The 22,143-nt window shown below is 45.4% G+C and overlaps 1 protein-coding gene across 7 annotated transcripts in view; it reads right to left on the bottom strand.

Moving 5' to 3' along the window:
* fnip1 (folliculin interacting protein 1) overlaps window positions 1–22,143 on the bottom strand; it is a 28,860-nt gene that overhangs the window by 5,702 nt on the left and 1,015 nt on the right. The window contains exons 1-12 of one of the 7 annotated variants that reach the window (XM_084683549.1): window positions 16,716–16,817; window positions 14,724–14,853; window positions 11,882–12,016; window positions 11,272–11,372; window positions 11,066–11,140; window positions 10,861–10,943; window positions 9,951–10,034; window positions 9,007–9,078; window positions 7,895–8,033; window positions 7,417–7,618; window positions 6,958–7,043; window positions 1,490–1,636 (exon numbers count right to left, since the gene is read on the bottom strand). In XM_084683549.1, coding sequence (XP_084539675.1) covers window positions 1,490–1,636; window positions 6,958–7,043; window positions 7,417–7,618; window positions 7,895–8,033; window positions 9,007–9,078; window positions 9,951–10,034; window positions 10,861–10,943; window positions 11,066–11,140; window positions 11,272–11,372; window positions 11,882–12,016; window positions 14,724–14,853; window positions 16,716–16,756 — 1,295 coding nt within the window. In that variant the 5' untranslated portion in view covers window positions 16,757–16,817. The other 6 variants (XM_084683548.1, XM_084683547.1, XM_084683553.1 and 3 more) reach the window with 6 other exon arrangements.

The raw sequence follows: 22,143 nt of genomic DNA, 5'->3' as shown, positions 1-22,143 counted from the left end.
CCCCCAGCTCCATCTAAACTCATACCAGGGCCCCCAACTCCATCTAAACTCATACCAGGAGCCCCCAGCTCTGCCTAAAATCATACTAAGGGCCCCCAGCTCCATCTAAACTCATACCAGGGCCCCCCAGCTCCATCTAAACTCATACCAGGGCCCCCCAGCTCCATCTAAACTCATACCAGGAGCCCCCAGCTCCATCTAAACTCATACCAGGAGCCCCCAGCTCCATCTAAACTCATACCAGGAGCCCCCAGCTCCATCTAAACTCATACCAGGAGCCCCCAGCTCCATCTAAACTCATACCAGGGCCCCCCAGCTCCATCTAAACTCATACCAGGGCCCCCCAGCTCCATCTAAACTCATACCAGGAGCCCCCAGCTCCATCTAAACTCATACCAGGAGCCCCCAGCTCCATCTAAACTCATACCAGGAGCCCCCAGCTCCATCTAAACTCATACCAGGAGCCCCCAGCTCCATCTAAACTCATACCAGGAGCCCCCAGCTCCATCTAAACTCATACCAGGAGCCCCCAGCTCCATCTAAACTCATACCAGGAGCCCCCAGCTCCATCTAAACTCATACCAGGGCCCCCAGCTCCATCTAAACTCATACCAGGGCCCCCAGCTCCATCTAAACTCATACCAGGGCCCCCCAGCTCCATCTAAACTCATACCAGGAGCCCCCAGCTCCATCTAAACTCATACCAGGAGCCCCCAGCTCTGCCTAAACTCATACCAATTGCCCTAATACACTGTCATATACATCACTGGACCAAGCAAGAAAGCTCTTTAAAAGATGACGCCTCGTTCATTTCTATGGAAAGTGCTCAGTGGCACAGTGAGGCCAAGCCTGTCAGCGTCAGGTCAGTCAGCATTTGGCTCATGTTCCCTTTTTTGTGTTCATGCCCTGTTCATAACCGCAAGCAAAATCAAGGAAGGGTCAAGGAACCACATCACTTAACTTGCATGGTCAACCTCATTGCACCAAAGACACCAACGCTTACTTGTATGTAGCCTACTATGCCTGCAGAAATTATACATTTCTATTGGATTTTGCCATAAGGAAATGCTTTTAGCCCATTTCACCAGATTGTCATAAGCATCTGGACTTTGTAGAGACATTGCCGTGATTTTGGCCTATTCAGAAGGAAAAAACATAGGACTACTGATTTGGATGAGTAGCTATAACTTTTGGCAAATTAGTGACTTTTTTTCTCACAAATTTGTGACTAGAATCTCAGAAATTGATGCTTAGTGAATCAATGTTTCTCGTAATTAATGTGCCCCTATTATTGTTTAAATACAACTTAAACTGAGAAAAAGGGTGCATTTTGCATTTCAGTCCTTAATGATTAATCAATAATTAATTGTTAACGTGTTCAACTATCGGTAAAGGAAAATGCATGAAATGTGCAACCATAGTGTAAGTGTGTGTGTAGCTGCATTTACGTGTTTGGCTGCATGTGTGTGTCAAATGGTTCTGGTCTTACTGGTTCTTGGAGGCCTGCTCCAGGAGCTGGGAAAGCTCCTTCATGAACTGGGCACACAGCAGGGTCTTCTCGGGGGCTCCAGACATCATGGTGAGCCAGACAGGCTCAACCACACGGGGCATGGTGTACAGGTTACAGATGGTCGTCCTGCAAGAGTGGGGTAAAGTGAAGGAGGGGGGGGGGGGGGGGGGGAGGGGAGATAAAATAGACATAGACAAACACAGAAAGTGTCAGAGAGACAGCTCACTCCAGTTATCACTACCAGAGCACTACTACCACCTGTAGCAGAGCCAACCCTCAACACAATGCCAATTGCATCACTTCAGATCCTCAAACGGTAGGCTGCAGAGAATAACTGACTTTACATTTTATGACACGTCATATGATGCCCTTGTCTTTCAAGAGGAGCCTAAAAGGCTTTCAAAAGACTTGTTAGGTGTGTTCGACATTGGCTGCGGCTGCATGAAACGACCGGCGATAGTTGCCGCTTGCAGTCGGGGAGGAGTTAAAAATGGCTCCGTAAAGTCAGACGTTCCAGCTTCTTGCGGTTTGCTGCGTTGACGTCAGTCGTGGCCGATCAAGCGCCGTTTGCTTACTTTATCATTGGCAAACTGCATGGTAGCGAATGTAATAGTTTTCGCATTAGGACTTGCATGAACCAGTGCACTGATTTTTTTTCATTTTACGTATTGGGCTTTGTTAAAGGGGTCATTGACTGCAAAACCGAGTTTACCTTGTCATAGAATAACTTCCATTGACACCTCTTTCCTATGCAAATCAACATTTGAAACTGCGGCTGTAAAACGGTAGTCTGACTCTGCCCTCCTACCTACTTCCGCTCAATTTTCATTTTGCTTCTGTACTAGGAATTCGGCATATAAGTTGGTTTTCTCAAATCAACTTTTTGTAGGTCCAATCAGCGAACAGAGGGAGTGGATGAGAGCGATGACGTTGATGTTGTGCGCTAGTTTGAGTTGTAGTTCAGTAATTGCGGCGGAGAAAGATGCAAGCAAAGCTATTCGGTCCATTGTGGCAACCCTGCCGATATCCAGAATTTAAAGCCGGAGCAAGAACAATCCTTGCTGAGTTTTGTTGGTGGCATTGATGTTGTGGCCATCATCCCCACGGGGTTCGGGAAAAGTTTGATTTTCCAGCTATGGCAGCTAGCTCCGTTACAGTAGTTGTGAAGGAGTTGGCTAAGACGAACACTAACAATTGGTTATGGCAGATCAGAGTGGCTCTGGGCAGGAGAGTACCCGCCTTCAAGAAAATTAACGCTTGTCAAATGGAGCGATCCCAGAACCTCTGTACAAATGAGATGTACAAGGCTATATGATCATTAAAAAAATAAAAAAATAAGGGAGAAAGCCTGGTTGGGCCCTACATGTGTATCGTGTTTGACTTTTGATTATATCAAAATATTTTGTGATTTTATCTGTCTGTGACACACCAGAAAGTCCTCTAACGGTGTATTTTATTCACCTGAAGAGGTAGCACCTTTGTTCCTGTTCCAAGGTTTTTCATTTTACCATGTTCTTAAACCTTAGTATCCCAAGTAAGCCCGGATCTATTTGACAGTATTTGCAGATGGTGTTTGCCTCAGGTCTGATTTGTGGGCGTGGTGGGGGCAGCACAGCACAGTGATTGTGTAAGTGGAACAACGGGTCTACAGTTCATTGGTTGCAGAGAGAGAGTAGACAGAGGGTAAGAGACAAAAAAGAGAAAGAGAGGAGACCCTCATATCCTCCATTCAGAATTGGGACATTCCTCCAGCAAGCCACCAACACAGCCTTGGGCAGAAGGCCAGGGGCTTACACACACACACGCGGGGGAACCTCTCAGGACTTAGGAATGTCTCGAACAGAGGCGTTAACAGTTGAGTTGTTGCCTACTGTAATGCTGAGCAGGAAAAAGCAAGACAGTGTGAACTCCTTACTTTGCCAGATAGCTTGTCAGTTACCCTGATGCTAACAAAAGATACAGTAGGAATATTAGCGTAACGCTACCAGAATATAGCATTAAGCTAATATTCTTAATGTAACAATAAATGGAGCAGGGAATGGTAGCTTGCAAGAGCTAGCCTAAACCTAGGTGTTTGTAGGGGCTTGCCCCTTCATTTCTGTGTATTGGTTTACAGTAAAAAGGGAACGTGAATAAATCAAATTCCAAACTATTTTCCCTCTATTTTCTCAGAAGAACAGGAAGAGCGTAGGAGGTTGTCCAGTCAGGGCATTAGTGGTATTGGAGTTGGTCCAATTCTCAGTAAGCAGGCTGGTGTTGAGTACTGTAGGCTGCCTGCCAGGCTCCTATTAAAAGCAGCCAGGGGGCCGTCACATGAGGGGGAGGAAAGAAGCTTGGGCCTAGCCTTACAACCTTACCCTCACACTTACATAGACACACACAAACAAATGAACTACCTGGCCCGACTTTGTGAACTTTATAGTGAGGAATGTTTAAATTGAGGAAGTGCATTGATCTCTGTGCAGTGAGAGCTTATATAATCACATAGTGGCTTCAGAACGTATTTGGACCCTTTCATCTTATTGTGTTGTAGATCTCATTGTGAAATGATAAAATTTTAATTTTACACATAAATCAACACTCAATTACTAAATAAAAACATGTTTTTAGAAATGTTGCCAAAAACTGAGATCACTCATTTTAATTGGGTGTTAAGCCTTCGGCGAGCACAACCATTGTTCTCTCTCGTATATATTTATTATTTCCCCATCCAGTGTCTTGAGTTTCCCTGACAAAGCACTATGTTCTGCCCACAGGGTTACATTTTTTAATCAGACCAGAGAATCCTTTTCCTTATAATGTCTGAGTCCTTTAAAGGGGTCATTGACTGAAATTATAGGGTATTTCAAACGGTTCCTTAAGGTTTCCGAATAGGGTATGTAACATTGGTTGGGCTGAATGTTCTCCCTTTTATGGTATGCTCATAAATATATAGAAGTGCTGCGCGCTGTTTGGTTGGTTTACAACAAGCAAAGCTGCAGAGCAAAGACGCAACATAGCCAAACATGCATCGTGAATTGGAGATCTACATGACAACACAGGTTATTTATTCGAATGAAACACAGTCAGGAAAATGAAATAACGTTAGTACCACTGTCTGCATGTGTCTGTGCATGGTTACATGGGTGCGTGTTTGTGTGCAGGGTTGAATTTGTGTTTGTGTGGCTGTGATGGTCAGAGAGTGTGTGTGAGTTTGTGTTGGGGTTTGTGTGGGCATTGTTGTATTAGAGTGTTCGTGCAGGATTGAATATGTGTGTGTGTGTGTGTGCGCATCTCTGCCCGAGTGTGTGTGTGCGTGCATGGTTGAGTGTGTGTGTGTGCATGCCCACCTGCCTGTGTGTGCATACACTATTTTGCCAAAAGTATTCACTCAGCTATCCAAATAATTGAATTCAGATTCCAATCACTTCCATAGCCACAGGTATATAAAATCAAGCACCTGGGCATGCAGACTACTTCTACAAACATTTGTGAACTAATGGATCGCTCTCAAGAGCTCAGTGAATTCCACCGTGGTACCGTGATAGGATGCCACCTGCATCCAAGCCTGACTTTACCAAGTGCAATGAAAAGCATCGGATGCAGTGGTGTAAGCCGCCACTGGACTCTAGAGCAGTGGAGATGTGTTCTCTGGAGTCACAAATCACACTTCTCCGTCTGGCAATCTGATGGACGAGTCTGGGTTTGCCGGTTACCAGGAGAATGGTACTTGTTTGACTGCACTGTGCCAAGTGAAACGTTTGGTGAAGGGGGGATTATGGTATGGGGTTGTTTTTTGGAAGTTGCCCCTTAGTTCCAGTGAAAGGAACTGTTAATGCTTCAGCATACCAATACATTTTGGACAATTTCATGCTCCTAACTTTGTGGGTACAGTTTGGAGATGGCCCCTTCCTGTTCCAACATGACTGCGCACCAGTGCACAAAGAAAGGGCCATAAAGACATGGATGAGATGAGCGAGTTTGGTGTTGAAGAACTTGACTAGCCTGTACAGAGTCCTGACCTCAACCCGATAGAACACCTTTGGGATGAATGAGTGGAGAGTGCGAGCCAGGCCTTCTCGTCCAACATCTGTGTCTGACCTCACAAATGCACTTCTGGAAGAATGGTCAAAAATTCCCATGAACACACTCCTAAACCTTGTGGAAAGCCTTCCTAGAAGAGTTGAAGCTGTTATAGTTGCAAATGGTGGACCCGGCATATTGAATCCTATGGTTTAAGAATGGGATGTCACTCACGTTCATCTGCATGTGTAGGCAGACGAGCGAATACTTTTGGCAATATAGTGTACGTGCATGTCTCTCCCTACCCTACATCAAGCAGCTACATTTCTTTGTTCCACGATCTCAGACACCCAAGTGGTCCTAAGCCAGGCTGAGAAAGAATAAATATCTTTTAATCTCCTGCAATGGCGTTCGTGCAGCTAAACCTGGCCATATTATTTACAGTTCTGGTCTGGACCACCTGACCCCACCGGGACTTTTACCTGGCAGGATTGGGTTGCCATGGCAACCTTCCAGCGGACATATGACTGGGAAGCTTTCAGATAGCAACGTCTGGGCAACGATGCAGAGTTCAGAGATACACCCACGTGAAAGGAACACACACACAGACAATTGCATGGGCACCAACGCACATACTCAAACAAGAGTCCATACACTGGAGCGCCCACACACACAACCGCATGCATAATACACATGCACATTTCATTTTCTGGGGTGTCCAAGTATGCATTTGCCCCAGGGTTGAGCCTGGCTTTGCAGTCATAGGTGGACAAGCAGATGAAGCATACAACCCTACAACTCCCCCTTGACTGTGTGTGTGTGTGTGTGCATGCATATGTGTGTGCATACTTGTGTGCATATGCACAGTTGTGAAGCCCATGCTTTCTTGACTTTTCCTAGATGTGTGTTTTATCACCCAGTATTTTTAATGTTCAAAATCACACCGGGGAAAGCTAAATTAAGGCTATTTTACTCATGTTTTGGTTTAATTGGGCATTCGGCCATATTTTCCCCTGCCTTTTAAGGCTGTAATTCCCCTTTCCCTCAGCGGATGTCACAAAGGATTCCCTTGCAGAAGTCTGTCATTCAGACAAAGGTTATGCAGCTGAAATAAGATATGTCTTGCAAAATGTGTATGGTTTGATATACTCTATAATTATGTGCAAAATGATGACAAAAATGTAAAGCTAGATGGCATCAAGTGTGTGTGTGAATACAAAGGCTGTAACGCGAGTGTTGTACACTTCTTTGTTATTTGGATAACCGTTCTGCTATTGGTGTTCGCGATATCCGCCTTTCTCCTCAAGGCTGAATTTTGGGAAAGATACTTCAGATACAGTAATAGGGAACCACTAAGGCCTATATAAAAGCATCCCAAAACAGCATATCATGTGACCTTTAAACGAGCAAACCCCACTACATATGTGCATGTGTGTGTGTCTAACCTGAACTCATTGAGGCCATCCACCATGCGGCTGTAAGCCAGGGCTCTCTGACTGGCATCAGCTGACCGTCGGCTCATCTTCATGGCCTTGGGAGTGAAAACACACACACGCACACACACATACTTAGAAGGGGTGGAGCGAGAGTCCATCCAGTGACAAGAGGTTGACAGTAACACACACCAGTAAACAGGACAACAACATCCTGGCAGAATAACACAGCATTAAGCTTGAGGCTATAAGTACAGGAAACTATGACATGGCTAAAAGGGCTCAAACTCGCTGAGGGTATAAATCCCACTAAGACCGAATATACATTTGGTAAATAAAAATTTATTCTTAAGCATATCTGAGATAAATGTGCTTTGTCAATCAAATGTTCTTTTAAAACCTCTGGGGTGTTTGACCAGCCCGGTGAACAGACACGTCTGTACCACTGGGTTTGAAGAGGCGCAGACTCACCATCTCGATGGCACTCTTCAGCTTGTTCATGTGACTCTCAAAGAGTGGGAAATGAGAGAAGAAGAAGTCCTGGAACTTGTTGTTCTCCTCTTCGTCCTGAGACAGGAGAAAGATGACACCAATGGCGATCTTCTTCTTCCTCGCCACGCCCAGGCTCGCACCGCCACTCTCGTCTGACATGTTGAAGCTCTCCTCCACTGACCTAGAGCAGTGGAGTAGCAGTGGACATTTTAAGTACACAGTGTCAGTGTATGATGATGTCTGTACGTCCGTACGTAAGTGTGTCTGTGCTTGTGTAACGGAGTTGAATTGGTTCAACTCCCTCCTCAGAATAAATAACGCCCAGCTGTGCCATTGAAGAGCTTGCTTTTCGGTGGCGTAGCTGGCTAAAGCGGCTTTTATACAGGTTTGTAAATCAGAGAATACAAGTTTGAACCGCAGTATGGGCAAGACCGGGAGGAATGTGTGTGTGTCTCACCACCGTGGGAAGACTCCATTCTCCAGGCTGGTGGTCTGGCTGCGGAGCCAGCGTCTCTGGTAGCTGCTGGCACAGCTACTACTGGTGAGGGATGAGCCAGGGGACGGGAACGGAGTAATGAGGAGGCTGCTAAGAGATGCTTCAGAGGGGAGAGGGATAGAGGGGGCAGGAGGATGGTGACAGGCAAAGATGGGAGTGGGGGTGAGAAAGATGGCGAAAGGGAGAGGGAGGAAGATGCATAGAGAGAGTGATGAAAAGATGATGTGCTTGGATTTACATATGGAATTTTGAGACACATTGTTACTGCTGTTTCTGCCAGTTTACTTCTGTGCTAAGCTTCTGTAGCTAGCTACCAAGAAAAGCCCTTTGCTCTTTACATTGAGTCGCTCTGGGTAGCTAGCTAGCTAGCTAGCGAACCCTAACTAGCAAGTGTGTTCTTATTTTTATAAAAATCTATCTCCATAGATGCCAGGCTGCTAGGCATTTTAGCCATGGCCTTATCATATAAGCAATGAGTAAATATGAGTGGCATGATTTAAATAGTAAATATGGCATGGTTAAAATAGTAAATTTCGGATAGAAATAGGATATGTGGCGTGTAGTGTAAAAGAGGAAATGTAAATAGGTTAAAAAAAATAACTAACCGTAAATTATCATAAAAAATGATTTTTTATTTCATTTTTATAAATAAATATACATTTTTGACTAACAGATTTGTCACTTGGGATTCCATTATACTTTACTGTGTTTGCTTCTCAAGCACTAGAAATGTACTTGAAATGTAAATGTGTGAGAAAGGGACGTGAGGGGGACAGGTCCAATTTAGCTGTCCGTTAGTAGTAGTGGGTCATGGGAGCCCTTATATTTAAGGCCCTGCATGTGACGCTGTGTTGGTCAGGGGAATGAGATGCCAGCCATGCCAAGCATGCCAGGGCAAGCGTTTCCACTGCCCAAGCTGTTCCATAGAGACTTCTCGGGAGGGCATACAGAAGGGGTCAGGAGGTAGAAAAGTGTGTGTGTATCTGTGCAAGGGGGTTAATTGTATGTGTCTGTGTGTGTGTGGGGGGAGGGGGTTGGTAACATCTCTACAATATAACCTAAATAGTACCTACCTGATCTGGCAATGCCACTGTCTCTCTCATCATACAGACTTCTGCCTGGCATGTCCATGGGGTTACTGTGGCCTGGAGGAGATTGTAAAAAGGAGAAAGAGAGACACACAGACACATACACAGAGAATGTTTAAGAGACAGCTCACTCCAGATTTATTACTACAAGTACCACCACCAGATACCTTCCTCTTCCTCCACCACCTTTCAACTTGAGGCTGCTTCTCTTACTACTTCCCAAACCCTGTGCTCCTCCATCCCCCCCATCACCACAGTGAACATCAAACAGAGCTCTAAGAGGGGTGGGGTCACATGCAGGGAACTACAAGCCTGCTGGGGGGTGCGCGGTGGGGTCAACTATACAGACGGCCAACCCTGTTTGGGTGGGGGAGGGTGATGGGGAATAGCACAACAGATCCAATTACCCAGGTGTAGGTTCTGAGAAATTCTATGTGCACACGCACACACAAACAGACATGCGCACATACACCAACATGCCTCAGGAGGTGCAGACAATGTAGAACCCTTATTTGCATGTACGGCAGAGGCATAGTTTTGGTTGAGCTGTTGACGTGATTTATGCGCCAATCAACAGGAGCGGAGCTGCGTGACGGACCAGGCTTATGGACATTCCTGTGTGGCTGGCGAGTGACACACACTCACCATCCTGACAGTACTTTAAAGAGGGGTATGGAGGGCTATTTACAGAAATCACTCCACCAAGGACAGGAGTTCCACAGAGGGGGCGGGGGAAAGTGACAAAGGAACGGGAGGAAGGTGAAAAGATCCCACACGCAGATACTCCATGACGTACATGCCCAAAAAGGTCTACGACCTACACACACACACACACACTGACAGAGCATGTGCAAGGTAGTTATGGACCTCTACACGCGCATGCAGCTGTGCACACACACGTGCAGAAGCGAGGGGAGTGCGCTGCCAACCTGAAAAGAAAGAGGCGCTCTTGATGAGGCGTAGAGGACCCTGCTCTGAGAAGGCCCGACGAGGGCTGCTGAGCTGAGAGAAACCTGGGGAGGAGGGGAAGGGTGGACAAAGAAGTGCCAGACGGAAGGGGGTTGGGGGGGGGGGTTGGTATGGGTACGAATAGAGGGCAAGAAAGGAGAGAGAGACACAAAAACAGACATAGACATCAACCACAGTTAGTAAAGCTGCATGTCAGAACAGGTCAGAACCGTGGAGGAGGCCATGCCACCACTACCATCCAGAGAAACGACCACAACAGACCCAGTTTGTTAGGTCTCCACTGAGAGGAGTCAGACGGGCTGGAATCGCTCTCAGAAAAGCCAGACTCAGAACCACAGTATTAAGGACCACATGATTCACAGAGCACTGATCTGTGTTTGTACTGTTGTCCATTCTGCTGGACCAACATGAGGAAAGTTTAGATGGAGAGTCTGCATTGTCTGGGAGGATGAAAGTAAAATAAAACAGTGAAGAGCAGGAATGAGATGAATTTGCCAACAGGCCAGTGTGGATGTATGAGGGTGTATGGATTATGGGATAACGGCATTGGCAAACAGCCTGCTTGACACAGTACACAGAGGGAGCAAAACTGAAACTGCACACTCATCAGAAAGAATTATCACACTTAGAATCTCAGAAGTTCAGGCTGATCAGGTTTTTAAAATAGTCTGTAGACAATAGAGATGCTCTGATGAAAACACAACACTGCTTCAACACTCACAACAAATGTCAGACAACATGAACAACACTGAGAAACTGTACAGCACGGCACAGCATCAGAGGTGATCACATAAGCATTTGGTATTATCCTTGTCAGTTATGTCCCCTCCGAGACATTGTAACCCAGTCTGGTTCTGTTGTTGTTTTTACCTAGGAGACTGTTGGTCCCAGTGTTCTGATCTGGCCTGAGAGTGTTGGGGTCCTGACTCATGAACTCCAGGCTGTCCTGTAACCTGCCCAACAGAAGAAAAAAAGTCAGGATCTTAAAGGACAGAGGGAGAGGAGAGAAAGACAGAGAAAGTCAAATATGGAAACAGACAGAAAGAGGGAGACAGAGTGTGTGCGGCATGCTTACGTGTTGAGACTGCCATACACACTGCTCCCTGTCCTGGCTGTGAACACCTTACTCAGCATCAGCTGAGGGGGTGACCTGAGGACACATAGTATGTGTGTGTGTGTGTGTGGGGGGGGGGGGGTTGTCATTGCTTCAGTTTTGACAATGTTCAAAGTTACTGTATGTTGCAACATGTGTGTTTCTGTATTTGTGTGCGTGTTCTCTACCTGATCTGGTGAATCTTTAGCGTGGAGCCCTTGTAGCTCATGGCCACCGAGCCAAACATCATCTCCCCCAGCATGTTGGCGTCAGAGGAGCAACGAGGGCCCTGGAGACAGAAGGGGAAGAGAGGGTAAGTGGAGAAGGAGGATAGAGGGAGGAAGTAGAGAAGTAACAGAAGGAAATAAACAGTCTAATTAGCGCTTACGTAACAGCAAAACAATGGAGTTGACATACACTTGGTGTCTGAATGTGGAATCTTCACTGCCACAGTGTAATCTAAAAGCAGGCTGTCAATCTAACATTTACACTTCATATTGCAGACACTTTTATCCAAAGCAACGTACAAAGTGCATATAAAAAGTACAGAAAAAGGATCTCAGCATCCTCTACCTAGTTGAAACCATTTATGTAATACGACTAGATGGGTTGCAACTGTGTCACAGAAACACATACGTCCAGGGAGGGAGTTTGTATTTTGAGTACTCAGACGTTGTTGAGGTTTGACATATGGCCCATCATGTGACCCCTAACCCTAGATGTGGCCTCTGACCCAAGGTGTGATCCCTGACCCTAGATGTGTCCCCTAGCTGTGTGCTCAGAGGTCAGGGGTGGCACCTGGAATCGGAGGCCCTGATCGCGAGGCTCAGAGGCGCAGGAGGAGGTGCTTTCAAGGGAGGAGGAGGAGCCTCCTGTAGGCCTCAGCTGACAACATCTCCCAAAGACCTTCCCCTGGCCCTCTCCACACACCTTCTGATGTATGGGACACAAACAAACAAACAAACATGTACAGGAAAAACACACATACACACAATAAGTGAATTTGATAATTAATTGGATAATTGAACAATTTATACATTACATTTATTAGTTCATGCGCTTCATGTGGGAACTATTTTCTGCCTACCAAACTTCCGAGCCTCTTGTCCATGAGGAGACAGACTCTTCCTTCTGCGAGGTGATACGGTTGGTGGAGTAGTTTGATAGAAAGTAAATAGTTCCTACATGAAACTGCTCACAATAAGGTTAGAGGATTATCTTGAGTAAACGAGTCATGATTTTTGGAAAGAGCCGGTTTGAGTTTTTCAAATGTATTTCTTGGCGCTTTAAGCCCCACAAGTCGAGTGCCATCCATCCATACATACATACATACATGTATATATATAGATGGCACTCGACTTGTGCTATATATATGGCACAAGTCGAGTGCCATCCGTGTCACAAATATGAATGGATCTGGAACATCTCAGTTCATTTACAATTTCCAAGGGGCATTATCAATGGGCGCAGATCAAAGTCCTAAAGTTACAATTGGATAGAAACAACCATTTACAGCAACAAAACGTAATCTCAGTCATTTACGAAAATTCCTCAACAGGGGCCCTTTATACAATCATCGTATTAAACCCACTCCATATCAAGGTGGCCAGACCGTGAGAGAAAATAAATGAGCATGAGCTTGCTGATTTGTCTGGTTCCCAAACTAGCAACAGGGTGGGAGAGCAGAGAAAGACAGAAAGTGACACTACAAGTGAGACAAAGAGAGCGAGATATGTTACCTCTGCAGCTTGTTACATTTTCAACAGTCCAGGCAATAGTTAGAGCTAGTTGAGAGTGGACCCAAGTGTGGTTGCACTTTTCAAATCTTGAACTTGAAGCAGAGAATTCTCGCTGCAATATTTGTGAAGCAAAATATAAAGCTGCCCATTGTAACTCTTCTAACCTGAAGACCCACCTGGCCAAACAAGATATTTCAAAAATCTCAATAGTCTACTGAAAAATAAGTCTCCTTTTGCAGCTTGCATTGTTAGCAGTATGCCTGCAGCCAACGCAGAAGAACACTGTTCCCTAGAGTAGCTCAGAATAGTTAACTGCTAGAGTATTTTGTTTAATACATTTAGTTGTAAAATACCTTAATTGTTCCATACCCCAGAATCAAGGGGGTATGGATCGGTCTCTGTGTGTGCATGAGTTTGTGGCACGGTTATGTTTAGTATATGCTGCTAGAATGGGGTCTGGTTTCCATGGTAGGTAGACAGACAAGTAGCCTGTCCAATCATAGCATTCAGTCCGAATGCGGTCCAATCATTAGTGTCGGTCCGACCTTAATGATTTAAGTTGTGCGATGCCCCCAGATATCAAATGTATTTAATTTGGCTGTCAAAACTTTAGATGTATTTGGTTCATATCAGGATGCGAAGTTTATATCAGCAAATATGACACAAAGTTATTCTCAACAACATTGCCTACCATGCCTTTAATTTCAGGTACCAGTATTTTAAAATGTGAACCGAACAGGTAATGAACTGGTAATGAACAGGTAATGAACAGGTAATGAATGTGAATGAATGTGGCCTCTTCATCATCAGCCTCGTCACCTTGTTTTATACTTCTGACTGCGAGGCAGGTTAAGGCTCACAGACCCATATCCAAACTTTTGACTTTCTGCCTTAGCAAGCAGACTGGTAGTCCCAGGCTGGCTGGCTGAGCACTTTGCAGAGCAGTGGTAATGGCTGCCTGGCAGGCTGGTTTAGTGATTGCGTTCACTGTGGTCATGGCTCTTATCAAACAGAGTGGTGTGCAAGACAAGGGACAGATTTAGCTGTTCAACGTAGAAGTTGTGTGTGTGTGTGTGTGTGTGTGTGCGCGTGTACGTCAGTGCGGCTGAGCTAAAGCACACAGAGGGCGTATGAGCATGTGACATGCAGTCATATGACATCCACAGGAACTTGTGAGCTGCAACTGCTATCTCTTTTCTCTCTTGGCCAGCCTCGTTTAGACACTCCCACCCCATCTCTCGCTGTCTTCGTTACTTGCGTCATGTTTTTGAAGTCACAGGGGATCTATGTAAACCAGAGCTATGCAGAAAGCATTACACACATACACACACAACTTCTACGTTGAACAGCTAAATCTGTCCCTTGTCTTGTACACCACTGATGCTCTTTACTCAAATTTCAATATTTGCACTGAGGACGTGGGTGTGAATGGAAATAGACTACTAGGTCTATTTCCAGGTGGAGGGATACAGGGGTCAGGTCAGGAGAGTGTGGTTTGTCACAGCACTGCAACCACATGACAGAGCAATCACATGTCCAAATCGTAAAAAGAAGACGTGAAAGGGAGAAACTGGAGGGAGTGAGAGGGTGAGCGAGAGACTGAGACGGTAAGAGAAATGTAGGGAGAAATATTCAGCAAATAATAAGCAGTTGGAGAGAGAAAAACAGACAAGAGACAGAGAGATCGAGAGACAGAAAGAACTTCCCAGTCATGTGAGGCTGAAAGAATGCTTACACACACAAGTTGTCACCTGATGCTTCTACCAGAGGAGATAAGAGTCTGGAACAAACCTGTCAGAGACCTCCCTCTGTGTCGAAAATAGCCATGGGAGATGGGAAACAGTATTACCTGTTTAGCAAACACCTCATAATCGCTTTTCTCTCTCACACACACAACTTACAGAGCTGGGGGGTTCATCCGGGCTCCTCTTCTTGGCGTTGGAGTCGAAGAGGACATTCCTCCCTCTCCTCTCACAGTCCTGGTACACTATCAGCCTCACCTGGCTGGGCTCCAACTGGGGGGAGGGCCAGCTGCTTGGAAGGGGGGGGGGGGTCATTCACAAGAGAGAGAAACAGAAAGAGGGGGGTTATTTCACAAGAGAGAGAAACGGAAAGAGCAGGAGGGGAGAGGGAACAAGAGAGACGGAGAGGAGGGAGAGTTGTCTATTCAGCCCTCTCCCAACTGTCAAACCTCTGGCTGGGCGAGGCTGCGTCAACGACCGTGCCATTACTGCCATTCTTCCTCTCATACCACATAGCCTGTGAGCCTGTGTGTGTGTGACAGGATTCAAGCAACCTGGGTAGTCTATTTCAATCAACTTTTCTGTCAGCCTACAGGAAAAATCACTGACAAAATCCATGTGGGCCTTTGTGTGGCTTTAAACGTACACTCTCTTGACAACGGTTTAGTTTTGGCGGCAGAACTGTAAACAGGTGAAGAAGTTGTTGATAGACAGGGAGGCAGAGTGGTGGTGAGTGGAGGATTTCTGTAAAGTCTGAGGGATGGTCAGCACCTAAATTTAGCTGTTTATGGGGCGGGGGGGTCCATGAGGTCTGTGTGTGTTGTCCTGTAAGGATAGTGTTTATGGGTGGGGGTTATTGACAGGGTACAGGAATAGTTAAGTCACAGAGTCCCTCATTTGTGTGTCTGTGACTGTGTGTGTGTGTCTGTCTGTGACAAATGTGCGTGTGTGAGACTGTGATGATGTTTGTGACTAGTGTGTGTGACTGTATGTGTCATACTGTTTAGCAAAGAGTAGTGTGAGAATATGACAAACATTCCTCTGTGCTATGCCAGTAAACTCTGAAATGGTCGAGTCGTGCTCTGGAGATTAGGTTGTCTGTCAGCGGTCTAGACGTCATATGATCTCAAGAAGAAATTGTTCAAACGTAGTCTCAATCAAGACTACTTAGTTAAGTAAGTCCAGCTTCCTTCAGAACTAAACCTAGATGAGAAGAGACACAGTGTCTCCCCTAGGTTTACAGCCTTGGGGGGGGGGGGACCATAGAGACAGAAATGACATGCCGTCGTGTAAATAAGATAAATAACAAGGCCATTTAGTTTGTTTAATAAAAGAGCAAGCTGTTTTATAGGAATGGCAACCTTAAAAGACTTATTTTGTGATCTGGCGCTATAAAAAACAAAAACTGTACCTTCCAGGGGGGGGCTGGGGGTGCTGTTGGGGGGGGGGGGGGCACCCCCCTAATATAAATGGTAGGGGAAACACTGAGAGACACGTTATTACATGTGTCTCTTCATAGAGATACAGAGTGAGAAGGAGAAAGGCAGATAGAGATAGGGGAGAGCGCCGACAGAGAGTAAGGTAGGAAGAAAGAGAAATACAGATGGACGGGCAAGAAAGACAAAGCCTGACATTGAAGACAGGAACCGAGACAGTGGAGAGCAAGACAGACAGAAAGAGAGATTGAGAGAGCAGGAACTAGGAAGCAGCCCGTGTGATAGTCAGACATCCCGGTAACAAAAAGCAGCCGCCAGTGACCTCAGTTGTAATAGTAGTGCTGATGACAATATCTAAGAAACATCAAAGAGAGACCTCGTCACACAACTCCACACCTCATGGAGCTCACCTTGATGAGTCTGACTGACATTAAACCACAGTGCATGTGCGGATTCAAACGTAATACAACAGTTGAAACTGAAAGTTGGTTGAGTGACTGGTCAACATAACGTATACTATTGATCCTGGAAATGTAGCGCTAACAGGGAGCCACCAAACAACATCCCCACAACAAAACCATTCCACAAGGGAACATACCCGGTGTCAGCCACCAGCGTGACCACAGCCAAAATCAATCCCACAAAACTCTCCCACAAACTGTCAACAGCAACACATGGAGCACACAAGCGAGCTGGGTTAAATATTACCAGGTACCTGGGCATCAGGTTCTGTTTCTGACAGTCTCTTCCTCGCATTCTCTTTCTCTCTGTCCCTCCCTTGCTCTCTCTCTCTGTGTCTCCCTTTTCCCTGCCCTCTCTCTCTTCCCAAGCCCTCGCTGGCCAGCCGTAGCTAAGAATAGCTTTGAAATAAATTCACACAACAACATGAGACTGTCAGGTGATTGGAGTGTCGGCTAGTGAAGAGGGGACCAGCAAGGCCAGGACATTCCCTGTCCTGCCCACCTCTCCAGCTCTACCCTGCCCTGCTATCTAGCTTCATCTATGGCCCCAGGCCAGCATGGCTACCCTACTGCTTACTGCTCCCCTGTCTGGGGGGGTAAATTGTGCTAGGAGTATCAGGGAGGGAGAAGAGGAGAAGAGGAGGTAGGGTGCACGTATGGGCTACGGTGCCAAAGGGACCACCCTTGTCTAAAATAATTACTTTAAAAACAACAAAACAGCTGAAGCGGTAACATTTGTCAGTTCTGTGGTGTTGTTAGTCCAGCTGTTTTGGAACACAGCACCAGCTAATATAGAACAGTAAAAATGTACTTGGGGCTCATGACACTGGGTCTAATCACGCTTTAGCTGAGGAGGAAACAGGACACCCTGCTCCCCATGCATGTACACACACACACACTCCATGCAACTCGGGGTAAAACACACCCAAACCTAAAACCAAAGAAGAGAAGGAAGAAAGAGTTACCTCACACACTTTCCTTTCAAATACTGATTATGATGGTAGGGACAGAGACACGGGGAGCTGTGAGAGAGAACTATCTCGCAGTACATTTAGGCTCCCTTTTCCCTTACTGAGGTACTGCAACTTATTATCTTGTAGATCCAGTACACAACATAACTACTTACTCAACCCTTTGTTTCCTTGAGTATGTATATGAGGTAATAGGATAAAACAATAGATAAGGTGTGTCACAAAATATTTTCTGGAACCTCACCATGACTAGAGACACCTGACTGCCTGTCTGTCTGTCTGTTCATTTGTTGTCCCTGGTTACATGTAATGACAGCTTCTGCATTTCACCCTCACATGACTTGTGTGTCGTGTGACGTCATGCCCACACATTCCAGAGTAGACCTGTTAGCCAATGACAGTACAGTGTAGCATGTAGAAAACATTGGTTGTAGATCAATAACTTGCTACATCACATGAGCATGAGTATATGTATGGTATTTGTGTATGTATTTGTGCTACACATTTGTATTAAAAGCAAAAGTAGTTTAAAAGCCGACTCCTGAGTTTTACACTGGTAAACAGTCCCTCTCCCAGTACTGGACTAAAAAGTCAGTTCAATGTCTTCTGCTGACATGTTACTACTCTTAGCTCTCTCTTCCCCTCTCCTCTTTCTCAGCCTGTCTATGGGTAGGCCTCGTCCAGGAAGGAAACTATTGCACCAGGGGCAGCCAAGAAAGCAAACAAACCTTGCTCGCTCCCCCCTTAGTTCTGGACTAACGGGTGTGGGGTAGGTGAGTAAAAAGAGAGCTTGATAGAGAGCAAAATACAGATTCTTGTCTTGTGAATAGAGCACATCCTCCCTCTATTGTGCCATAAGTGTGCAGAGAAATGAAAGATATGAAGGGACTTGGCGAAAGAGAGACCTGCACCCCAACTCAACTGCAGAGATCCGATCTCACCCCAGCCAAAATACTTCTCTAGGGCCCTGAAACGTGCACTGACACCCACAGCTAAATTAGGCCAATAGGCTTACGACTGGCACTTAGACCTAAACGATAATCAGGTGGTCTACACACTTCAAAGTGAAGGATGTATATGACTTCGTTGATAACTGGTTAAGAGAGCCTCACCAGACCAACCCAGGGACATAAAAGTTCTGGTAAAGGTGATAGCTTACATATTCTTCTGTCTCTAAAACACTGATCTAATATTGATCAGTGAGCAATCAACATTCCAAAAGTCTGACTAGAGTACATTTTTGAATCTTGAAAGGAGGGAGACACAGAAGATGAGATATGTGTCCTGTTTAGTGTTGTGAAGAATGGGGTCAATATTATCTATTCAATTGAAACGTCACTTAATAAAAATAGATCACATCCCTTTCAAATCTCAAAATACAAGTCTAGCACATCCAGTGGTGCCTTTATTCACGTGCTTACCTGGGTTTAAGCCTGGGGCCTCGACCAATCAGGGGCATAATACATTACATTTAGTCATTTAGCAGACGCTCTTATCCAGAGCGACTTACAGTAAGTACCCCCCGAGGCAAGCAGGGTAAAGTGCCTTCCCCAAGGACACAACGTCATTTGGCACAGCCGGGAATCGAACCAGCAACCTTCTGATTACTATCCCGATTCCCTAATCACTCAGCCACCTGACTTCCTGACAAAATAATTATGATAATAAACGTACGTATTCGCGGTGTCAGACTCATAACTCTGCTCTACAGTAGCATCTGGTGGTGGATGTGGAGCCCCCCCCTCTCTAAACAAAATGTAACAAAATGTAACAAAAACTAGAGAGGGTACAATTTCTAGGGAAATTGTAGGGTGTGCTTGCTTGTGTTGGTTGCAGATGGGTCCATTTAATATTAAACAAGCTGAACCCCCTTTGAGAAAAGCTATTCTAAGAACGTTGTCACCGGCAGTATTTTTCAGATGGAATCGCGATTCAAACATTACCATCTGCCAACTAAAAATATGCCCCCAAACTCGACTTTTTGGTCTCAGTCTAGAGGTCTGCGAGGAGAAGGTGAATTGTGCCACGGGCAAGCTACCATAGCTGCTGTTGCTAGCCAAACTATTGTTTGAATGCGCCAGAAATGTTACGTTTATTTTTACATAAAGTTTAGGCTGTGGCATGCAAGTCTTGAATTGCTTAAATGTATAATGCTGCTAGTACACCATGCCACAATACGATCCTTGCTGTGCAACAGCAATGCACGTTGTATCCATGCGTCGTTGCTAGCGTGTGCTGACGTTGGCACAGAGTTCCCTTCGTTGACACAAGGCACTTTTTGCCACAAAAACTTGAATTTCAGCCTAAACCGTGCAACGGAACGTAAATAAAAATACAAGCAACTCAATCGCTAGCAAGACAAAACTTTTGACACCAACGTTGACTATGTAGTCCAAATATTGACGGATCCTAACGGTGCGTTCACACTGCAGCGTTTTTTAACGCTCTCCACCGCTTGCCTTCCCACAGTGCACAACGCTCGGGGGCGTGTTAGAAAAGTTAATACAGAGTTGTAGTTCTCGAAGGTCACTGTTGTAGTTTGTCTAACTTACAATATAATTATTGATATACATATAGGTGCTCCTGTCTCGATCAAAATACAGCTTTTACACGACATGATGCAAGGAATCTGATACGCTGACTAGATGTTGCATGATCTTGACAACTAGGCTTTAGAGCATTTCATGCATTTTTCCAGCAACATTCATTGATTATGGCCACTACACACAGTGTTTCCTCTCTGATTTTTTTTAGCAGTGGGGGCAGGTCTGTCTGGCCAAAGATTAAGCTAGATAGCATGGCAGGGTAGAGCTGGAGAGGTGGGCAGGACAGGGTATGTCCTGGCCTTGCTGGTCCCCTCTTCACTTCACTCTTTTTTAGCAGTAGGGGCAGGTCTGTTCTAAATGCTGCCAATTAATAATTGACATAACAACTCATCGTAAATGGTCAGTAGCCTAGCCTATCGATTAAGGGGCTGTCAGGCCAAATAGTGTCCTAGGGCCAAATAGTGTCCTACCTGACGTCACAATGCCGTTCCGAAACAAGGACGCGTCCGTCGCTATGCCGACCTTAAATTCCTGAGACATCTACGGGTGCTAGCAGGAAACTGTCATGGTTGCTATACTGGTTACTATGAGTGAAAACTTTAAATAGCAGAGTAGAATAAACTGGTTTAAATGAGCCTAAATACAAAACTTCCTACCGAGTAACCAGTATAGCAATCATGACAGTTTCCTGCTAGCACGCGTAGATATCTCAGGAATTTAAGGTCGGCATAGTGACGGACGCGTCCTTGCTTCGGAACAGCATTGTGACGTCAGGTAGGACACTATTTGGCCTGACAGGGCCACTCAGAAGCATATACACACTGTCTGCTTCATTTGATCTTCATAGGCGAAGCATTCTGTAGCTAATAATAACAATATAACCACTATTTATTAATTAAAACTACTTCAGCATAATAATTCACCTAAAATACAAATGTGAGCAAGGGCAGCAATTGCTATAAAATCGACAGATGCAATTTCGCTAGCAGGGAAAGAATAGCCTACAAACAACGAAAATCACCAGTTAACTTACTTTAAATTAGCAAGAACTATAGACCAATAACAGGCTTAAATTAACTGACAACATAAGTTAGCTCCATAGTTCTCAAGGATGCACACACGCAATCTCAACTACGCTGTGAAGCGTGTGTCCGTGCTATCCTCCAATATGCTTTCTAACAATCACTGCTGATAGACGGCCTAAAATTTTCTACAGCCCTATTTCTGATACCGCGGAGGCAGAAATGTAGCCATGGCGGGCCGCCACGGAAAAATCAACATAACGGAAACACTGACACATTTACTGTATGGCTAGCGAGTGACTGCCAATGTTAATCGTGCGCCGGGTGAACTAGACTAGCTAGACCAGGCCTACTGTAGTATGCAGCTAGCACAGAAGAAAGTTGAATTTCACACACCATGGACAATAATATATATATATATATATATATATATATATATATATATATATATATATCTCGCCAGGTATATATTATTTTGTTAATGTCGCTTTAATCGTACAGAGGCGTATAAAACAAGACTGGGTGTGCACACACATATACGATAAGTTTCTCCTCCATCTTGAAACCTAGAAAATGTTTTCCATGACGTAACGGTTGCTACGTTACATGAAACCAATCCGATGCGCCGCCCGCTCCGCTTAAGTGTGAACCAGGGGCATAGCCACTGGTAGGCCTGGGTAGGCACAGGCCTACCCAATTTGCGAAAATACCAAAACAAAAATATCTCCGAAAGATTATGCACCGGGTGCACATCTCAAAGTAAAAAAACAAAAACACTGAAAATATGCCTATCCATATTTTTCTAGGCCTACCTAAAAATATTTTTCTGGCTACACCCCTGGTGTGAACGCACCGTTAGGGGAGCAAAAATTAATTAATTGTGCTACTAGCGGGCGGGGGGCCTCAAAAAATTAAAAGAAGTCCATAGCCCAGGGGCATCACGTGCTATTAAGACGCCCCTGAGCGCATCAGTGATTGTGGATTCGGCGGTCAACGCGGTCTAAAGTGGCAGTCATTGGCACAGGGTTAACATAGAGGGCTGCCAACGCTCACGCATTGGCCGTGAGACACACGCATTTCAACCATTTCACACGCTCTCACGCCACACCTTGCATTTCTCACGCTGAAAGGGCAACGCCAACC

The sequence above is a fragment of the Hypomesus nipponensis genome, chromosome 20, assembly GCF_054491055.1.
Source record: "Hypomesus nipponensis isolate SF chromosome 20, ASM5449105v1, whole genome shotgun sequence".
Classification (NCBI taxonomy): Eukaryota; Metazoa; Chordata; class Actinopteri; order Osmeriformes; family Osmeridae; genus Hypomesus; species Hypomesus nipponensis.
This window is presented reverse-complemented; position numbering and strand designations above follow the sequence as displayed.